Consider the following 9,138-nt stretch of genomic DNA (forward strand, 5'->3'; position numbering starts at 1 on the left):
TTTGTTTCCTAAACCGAGAGTAATGAGAGATTATGTTGATTCTCATGAACAATGTGCAAAGATTCTTCTGAGTCTTAAACTTTTTCCAGACAAAACTCATTGAAGTGTCAACACTTCCAACGGTTAACTACAAACACATTTACTCCAATAAGAACAAAATTGAAACGACATCGTCGAATACAAGTCCTCTCCGACCAAAAATTATACCAATGGAAAAGAAACACACCAGAAGAATGGGTAATAAGAGAGCTTACATAACAAACAGATAGTAAGAAAATGTAACAAGTCTTAAAGACTCAACAATTATCACAAACAAAAAGCACAAATGATGAAATATAAGGTAAAAAGAATCAGCAATGGACTTTCCCTTTCCTCTTACTTAGGCAACGGCAGGCATGTCCTTGAGCCATGCGTCTAAGGGCTTACCGATGGAGTAAACAATGAAACCAATCTCCCTTAGCTTTTGTAGATTCATAATGTTCCTTCCATCGAACACGAAAGCCGGTTTCTGCATGTTGTCAAAGATCTTCTGGAAGTCCAAGTTCTTGAACTCATCCCACTCGGTCATGATGCAGATACCGTGAGCGTCTTTGGTTGCCTCGTATGCGTCCCAAGTAACGCTCACTTGTTTCACTGTGGTTGGGCTCATTGGCTGCAAATGAAGAGGATGGTCCCAGTCAAACTTGTTCATGGATAAATCCCTCTGGATCTGCTCCTCAGTCACCTGCGGGTCGTAGATGCTTAACCTTGCTTTGTCTTCTAAAAGACCCTTGCACACATCAATGGCTGGAGTCTCCCTCGTGTCACCAGTATCTTTCTTGAACGCAAAACCAAGAACCGCAATCTTCTTGTTCGATACAGAGTTGAACATGGAGGAAACAACACGGTTCACGAACCTGCTCTTCTGGTAGTCATTGATCTTGATGACTTGCTTCCAGTACTCCGCCACTTCAGGGAGTCCATTGCACTCACAGATGTAAACAAGATTCAGAATGTCCTTCTGGAAACACGAACCCCCGAATCCAACACTCGAGTTCAAGAACTTGGGACCGATCCTCGAATCAGTACCAACCGCGTAAGACACTTGCGTGACATCAGCACCAGTGGCTTCACATAGAGCAGACATAGCATTGACAGATGAAATCCGTTGAGCCAAGAAAGCGTTTGCCGCAAGCTTTGAAAGCTCAGCAGACCAAAGATTAGTAGTTATGATTTGACCTTCAGGAACCCAATGTGCATACACATCCTTGAGCGTCTGAACCGCTTTAAACCCTTCTGGAGTTTCCCGTCCTCCGATGAGAACACGGTCAGGGTTAAAAAGATCCTTAATCGCGGTTCCTTCAGCTAAAAACTCCGGGTTCGAAAGAATCTGAAACTTGATCCCTTTGCTGTTATGTGTCAAAATCTTCTCAATAGCTTCAGCTGTTTTAACAGGAACAGTCGACTTCTCAACCACAATCTTATCAGACACCGAAACATCAGCGATCATACGCGCAGCGCTCTCCCAGTAGGTAAGATCAGCGGCTTTACCAGCACCAAGACCTCTGGTTTTAGTGGGTGTGTTAACAGAAACAAACACAATATCAGCTTCCCTGACATGTTTCTCAACATCAGTGCTGAAGAAGAGGTTCTTGCCACGGCACTGCTTCACAACATCGTCGAGACCAGGCTCGTAAATCGGAAGCTGGTCACTGTTCCAAGCGTTGATACGCGGCACGGAGATATCCACAACAGCTACTTCAATGTCTGGACATTTCAGTGCAATCACTGCCATTGTCGGTCCACCAACATACCCAGCTCCAATACAACAAATCTTCACCATTTTCTGCTTATAAATCAAATTTTCACAAAGTCAATAACTTTATAATCAAAACCAAAACAGAGGATCAGCTAAAAAAGGTGGATCCTTTTTTCAAAATAGGCAAATATTAATTCACACAATTGGAGAAAACTTTTGTTCCAATTTCGGGATCCAGAATTGAGAAGGAACGAAAGAGACACGGACCAAAATTTTCAAAAAGATCGATCTTTTACAAACAAAAAAAAACAGAGTCAGATCTTAAATGAAAACATAACTACTAAACAATGAAATCGAATACTTCGTATATGAAAGCAACACATCATTAACGATCTAATCACGACGGATCTATTGGTTTTGGATCTGAGATTGACGATTCACAAAGCAGGGATCAGGAGACATATATAATGAAACGGTGAATTAGCGAAAAAAATGTATTAAGAGAAACGAAATTTGCATTAGAGTGATGTTTATGATTATAATCATTACCTCTGCTGGAGATTTTTTACACAGCTGACGAAATTTTTTTTTCCCTTCAGACACAAATTAGCGAGTGGAAATGGTGTTGTGAGGATGTAATGTATATATTGGAAGCAAGACGAAGAAGCAATGTTACGTTTTATAAGAATTTTGGGATTTCCGATTTTGCCCCTGACCGACCAGAGAGAGAGACTTAAGAAACCTGTAGGTTCGGTGGTGGTGGTGGGAGCACAGTGTTGATACTTTGATTGCAGTTTACATCTGGCATTATTATTATTTATTATTTTTATTTTTTTTCAAAGAAACGAGTGAATACGGTGTAAATGACGATGATAACCCTTGTGTTTAAGTGCCGTACGCGGTTGTTGTACTGTCTGGTCATAGTTAGATTTCGTCTGTCATGCACGAGTCTACGAGTGGAAAAAATAATTATTTGACCCAAATTCCTAGTGCTGGCCAGAAAATTAAACCAGTTTGAATGTACAAATCGAAAGCAAATTAAACTGAAAAAATAAGGAAGTGAAAAATGCCACTTTTTTCAAATTAAAATTATAAGAAATGTCACTTTCAATTTTTCTTAAGAGTAAAAAGATACTTTTACACTTGAATTAAAGAAAATTTTTGAAAAAAAATTAGAATAATGGCAAGAGTTTCGATTTTTTGGTAGACTAGATTCAACGCCCAATAAGATTTAGTCCACCTAAATTTGTCCTTCGATTTCTTAAGTGGACAAGTTGCACTTGGTTGGACTCTATTTGTTCACCTACACGTCTGGTGACGCATCTACCGATCTTATTGTGCCTCCAGTAGACCAGATTTAACGTCCGAACAGGTTTTTGTCCACCACATTATGTCTTTCGGTCTTCTTAGTAGACCAAATCCGTTTGGTTGACAACACTTGTCCACCCCAATTATGTCCTCTGGTCTCTTAGTAGACCATTAGTGGACTATGTCCACTTGGTTGGTGATACATGTCCATCAATAACATGAAACAATTTCCTCCACCCTAAGATCTGCTGACGCATGTACCGATCTTATTGAGAAATATCATACTCTGCTTTGAGGAAAGCATATTTAGTCCACCGGATCTGGTCCATCGGAAAAAATTTGGGTGAGATATCAGATCTGATACACTAAAATTGTATGGAGAAGGAAACAAATAGAAGAAACTCAAAATTAAGAAAATATTATACTCAGCCTTGAGGGGAGCATCTCCAGAACGAAACAAAACACGTTGCGGGTTAGATTGAAGTCGTGTTTTTGAAAAATTTCTTTAGTTTGAAGAAAGAAAGAGGAGAGAAAAAGAAAGAGAGGTGAGAGAGAAGAGAGATGAGAGATCGAGAAGATAAAAATAGAAGAGAGATAATTGAGAAAGAAATATAAGAAAGACATGTGTCATTTTCAATAAATCAAAGTGGGACCTATAAGAGCAAACCCATTGCACATCCTCAAATTAATGTCTTTAACTTTTAATAATATTAAAAATAATATTAATTTAAGTTTAGATCTTCACATCTTTGTTTTTATTTTTTGTCCTCCCATTAGTCATTCTTGGGTGTCAATTTTTTTTAAAAAATCAGAGAACTTGTTTTACAAACAACAATCAAACAAACCAAAACCATTTTCCATCTAACTCTCAAACATCCTCTCATTGCACAACAATCACAAACCAAAACAAGTTTCAACAATTCAAACCATTGTATAATTTCAAGGTGATCTCATCCCTCTGATCATCATCAATCGTTTGTAATTAACAATGTCATCTTGAGCTTGTAGAACCTTGATCCTCGACGCATTCAGTTGCATTAAGTAATCACTGTTACAAAACGAGCAAGAACAAAGCAAACACGTACAATTAGCCATGGCCTAAAATCAAGACATAACCACACTCTATCTATCTTTCTTAAAGAAACAAAGATAGATCTAAAGAAAGAAAAGAGGAACACATAATTCTCAGATACAATACAAACAAAAGAGATGTTGATGAGAGCTCACATCTTCTTTCTGACATCGACCTGTTTCTCCTTCTTCTCATGCTCTTGTTTAATCTTCTTCTCTGCTTCAACTAGCTGCAACTTCTCAATGTTAAATTCCTGTAACATCAACCACATATAACAGAACCACACAGAGTTAAATCAGAACCACACAGAGTGAAAATGCTTTTACAGTTAGAAAGCCTGTGGTTGGATTCAACGGTTTGATTCCTATGTTAAGCTCTGCATCTTCTCTTCTTCCTCCTCTTCTCATTGTGTTAAGCTCAACTCTCAAGTCTAAACGTTGCAGCACTTTGATTCATAAACAAGACACAACACATAACACTCACATAACACATCGGGTTAACTATGCTCTTCCCACTCTTCGTATTGGCAAATTCGGGTTTGATTACACTCACATAACACAACTTCACTGTGAACAACAACAATCATCAACACAGACACACGCAAGAAGATTTTTTTTTTTTGAATTCACTAGTTAACTATACTTCAAATTAACTCACACTCTGATGCAATTCCAAATAGAAGAAGGCAATTAATAGATTTAACTCACGCTGGAGCTTGCTCATTCAGCAACAAGACACAGAGACGCCGAGAGAGAACGAGAGAGGAGGAGTTCCACACCAAATTGGAAGTTTCGAGGAAGAAGAAGACGACGAGGCGAGATCTAATTTTTCTGGAAACTGATCAGAACTTCGATCGTTTTGTTTTTGTCGATTTTGATAAATCGATTCATGATTCTTCGTTGTTTCGATGGTTTCGATAGAGAGAGACGGAAGCAAATGAATAAAAGAGAAAGAAAAAAACCAAAATAAAACCAAAATAAATCTTAACCATTAGATAAGTGACACGTCGCGTGTCTCTGAGTATGTAAAAGGATGGGCGCAGAGACACAGTTCTCTCATAATTCACAATTAAAACATTATTTTTCATTCACTTAAATAATAAAAAAATAAAAGACATCCCATGAGTATGTGCAATGGGATTGCTCTAACATTTTAGAAGAAGTTTAATTGAAAATGGCATTTCCTTAAATAAATGTATTGTACAAGGCAGATACAATAACCAAATCGAATAGAAAACTGATGTAAAAATCGAATGAAGATTAAACTTAAAAACTGAAACGTAATCGTACCAAACCGAATAAATATTTGATATACCCTAATTCTAATACATTTATATAAGTAAAAGTACTGCTTATTAACTTATTTTAGGCCGAATAACTAAAATATACCAAAAAGAAATTATATCTAAATACCCGAAACGGAAAACCGAAAATCTTTTAAATTCCCAAATATCAAAACCAAGACTGAACCGAAAATATCCATAAAATACATGAGATATCCAAAAAAAAAATCTGAAACTTTCATGTTAGAATTGAGAGAAAAAATACCAAAAAATAGTTTGGTTTGAGATTGGTTCCTCGTTCATGATCCAAAAACACGAACAACCAAGAGAAATCGAACCGAACTTAAGAAATATTGAATGGATACTATTATACTAAACTTGAGTCAAAAAGATTAAAAAAAAAAATATTCATATCGAACCAAGACAATTCCGAATATTTGTATGCTCAAGACTACATATATATATATTTTTTAAGACAACATATTACATTGAACCAAAAAATCACGAATTTTGAAACTAGAAGTGATATAATTATTTGAGTTTTCAATAATAGAATATTTGGAATGTTCAGATCAATAAAATTACGTACTTATGAGAGAAAACTGGATACACGACCACTTTATATATGTTATAGTATATTTTTAATATATAGTTACAAATATAAACAAAAATAGATATATTTATACAAAACTAAATCATCCTCGTTACGATTAGGGATATAGATAGGAAACACTTCCATGTTGTAATAATTGATACGAAAGATTAGAAGAGCAACAAATGAGATCGACAACCAAGTTGCTTAAACCGCCTCTTCATCAAAGAGACCCATGGGAACACTACTATCCACACATATGTTGGGAGGATTGTGTTTATGCATATTTTTGTATCATATTATAGGAAAAAAATCTCCTCATCTCATATATTACAAATGAATATCTGAATTTAATTCATATAGTATTACTTATTTTTTATAAATAATATGAATTCTTACTTGTATAATTTTAGTTGTAAATATATGTGTTTTTTTTGTCAACTAAATATATGTGTTTCTTATATTTTACTAGATGAGGACCCGCCCGATGTGCGGGTTTAAAGTTCTATAAATTAAATTAAATTTAATAAAAATATATTAAAATTTGTTGTACGTTATTTATAAATTTTATTTTTGTTATAATATACTGTATATTTAGGTGTACATGAAAATATACTTCATTTACAAATCTTTTATGTATGTTATTATTAAAAGTATATTTTTTTACACCTAAATATACTTTATGCTAAAAATATATTCTTTATCACCACCTAGAAAATGTCTATATAAACATATTAAGCCAACTATTTTACTTTCACTTCTGTATAGTTTTTTAGTTACTAAAATTGATGGCTCATAAAACATTTTGATTAAAAAATATATTACATAATATACTAATCAATGATGTATCATCACAATGATGTATGACCACCATAGAGAAAACTTTAGCTCTGCCTTCCTCCCTTGGGGAGATAATCTTGCATCCAACCTCCTCCACCTTTCTTCCTTGGGGAGATAACCTTGTATTCAACCTTCTCCACCATAGAAAGATCCTCGGCTTTGCCCTCCTCCTGTGTGAAAAGAACAAGTTCATGTCTTTTTGCTATCTCAAAATGGCTTGCTCCGACAACCAATGAAAGTAAAAACTTTTTTCTAACGTCACAAAATATTTTAATTGTAACTAATGTTAAGTTTTCCAATGTATTCGTGGAAGTGTCTTTAACACACCATGATGTAACCTCTGTCTCTGTAACGCCTCAACCGCCATCTTGCTTAGTGAACTCGTATCCATTCTCAGTTCATGGGCTCACTTAGGAAAGTGGACCCTACATCTATTCCCGACCTGTGGATCCGCCCATATTCGATGGCCGGTTTGGGAGACTTTAAAAACTTCTTTACCGACCTTACAAATCAACAAATGATCTTTTCCTGTGTTTTGTCCTCATTCGCACAGTTTCAACAATCACTTCCAGGAAGGCCACCCATAATGAAGTTCCTTGAGGATCCTTGACCGAAAAAATAAGTGCATTTTGGTGACATATGTAGCCAAATCAATTCTTTTAAATCTTTCCGCAAACCAGGATGTCACAGTCTTTAAGCTCCATGGAACTATCAACAGCGATTTATGTTTTTCCAGTCTATCTGTCTATGTTTGTTGTAAGCTTGAGTTTGATTAGCCAATTTTATTCATCCATTAGGTTGATGAACTTCTATTTGTTATCTCCCTTTGGGATTGAATGAATAATGGTAACAATTAAGTTTGCAAAAAAAAGAAGGGTTTATGACCAACCAATCAAGGTTGAGAAATTAGAAAAAAATTAATTTGACATAATTAAATAAAAAATACAAAATTATAAGTATGGTAATATATGAATTTCAAATAAATCAAAGATGAAAATATAAATAAAATAAAATACAGTATTAAGAAAAGAAGACGCATATATTAATCTTTTTGGGATCAACATATTAATCTTACCTATTCCAAACTGAAAAAGGAGAAAGTAGGAGAAAATTTTGGTTTAAAAGAAATATGAAAAAATTACCTTCCCATTTTGAAAAAACATTCCCGATTAAAAGAAGTTGAAAGCAGTGTTTTTGATAAATTATTAAAAGATGAGACGGTCTATTTTTATATTGAAGTGACTATTTACAAAATTTAATATTAATATTTAATTGTATATTTTCTTTAATCCCTTTTTCTATTTTGTAGAATTAATAACTTCAAATTAAAAACAAGTAAATAATATTATAATTTCGAATTTTATGAAATATATATATATATATATATATATATATATATTTATATATATAATCTCCTTATAATTATTTTAAAAAACTTTGTATTTTTTTATAAATTTCTGTAGTTTTTGATAATTATTTTTTTTACATGATTAGTATTTTTTAAAACAAAATATTTTATTTTTGTTGTGTTGTAATCAAATTTCTCCTATTAAATATTAACTTTTATATATGTCAAAATCTGATATTGGTAATTTGACATATGTCAAAATCTTGTTAATGACTAACTTTCAAAACCCAACTTTATATAATTAGATATGTATAAATTTTATTATATTTGTGTCTGATGATTATTTTCTTATTATTTTGTACAAAAATATATCGAAACCAAAATTCAAATGAACTATTCCCATGTATCTTTCATATTTTTTTCTCCATGCTTAATATTTCATGGCCTTAAAATTAACACAAAAAATATTATTTACCCTATTTTGTTAATATTATGTGTTAGGTAAATATAGTGTGAACATATATGTTTAGATAATTTTAAAAGAAATTCTAAATAATCATTTTAATAAAATATAATCAAGGAGAGAAAATGTTTTGTCATTTTATGTATTTTTTGAAATATTTAAACGATGTTTTATGTAGTTTTCAAAATGTTTATCAGTCACTCTATTAGCATTTTATGAATCTCTATAATATATTTAGTACGAAGATTAAACTATTAAATAAACGATTTGGAGAATTCAAAAAGTATTTATATTGAGTAATTTTGATTTAATAATTTTCAATAAAAAAGAAAAATTAGTAGCAATACTGAATATTTTTCAATATTGAATAGTTTAATTTAATATCAAAAATGATGATTATGTGTCATGGATTGAGAGATGCCCATCATCTTTTATAAGAAAAACGTAAACAAATACCAAGCGGGGATAGCTCAGTTGGGACTTGGGAGAGGGTCA

At 33.3% G+C, this 9,138-nt stretch overlaps 1 protein-coding gene and 1 long non-coding RNA gene across 3 annotated transcripts; both read right to left on the bottom strand.

The window, feature by feature from the left end:
- LOC104790576 (UDP-glucose 6-dehydrogenase 2) lies at positions 124–2,511 on the bottom strand. Of its 2 annotated transcripts, none has more exons than XM_010516350.2 (2): positions 2,288–2,511; positions 124–1,825 (listed from the first exon to the last, which is right to left on the bottom strand). In XM_010516350.2, the coding sequence occupies exon 2, from the start codon at positions 1,820–1,822 to the stop codon at positions 380–382; it is 1,443 nt and encodes a 480-aa protein (XP_010514652.1). In that variant the 5' UTR covers positions 1,823–1,825; positions 2,288–2,511; the 3' UTR covers positions 124–379. The 2 variants fall into 2 exon arrangements, with proteins under 2 accessions (XP_010514652.1, XP_010514653.1); XM_010516351.2 differs by having other exon boundaries at positions 124–1,828; positions 2,288–2,474.
- LOC104790577 lies at positions 3,837–5,030 on the bottom strand. The gene is made up of 3 exons (XR_768708.2): positions 4,826–5,030; positions 4,274–4,371; positions 3,837–4,094 (listed from the first exon to the last, which is right to left on the bottom strand). It is a non-coding gene; the product is annotated as an uncharacterized LOC104790577 (long non-coding RNA).

This window comes from Camelina sativa, chromosome 6 (genome assembly GCF_000633955.1).
Source record: "Camelina sativa cultivar DH55 chromosome 6, Cs, whole genome shotgun sequence".
In the NCBI taxonomy this organism is placed as follows: domain Eukaryota; kingdom Viridiplantae; phylum Streptophyta; class Magnoliopsida; order Brassicales; family Brassicaceae; genus Camelina; species Camelina sativa.

Coding starts and splice junctions, on each gene's coding strand:
- LOC104790576 (XM_010516350.2), bottom strand. CDS start 1,822: ATGGTGAAGATTTGTTGTATTGGAGCTGGGTATGTTGGTGGACCGACA.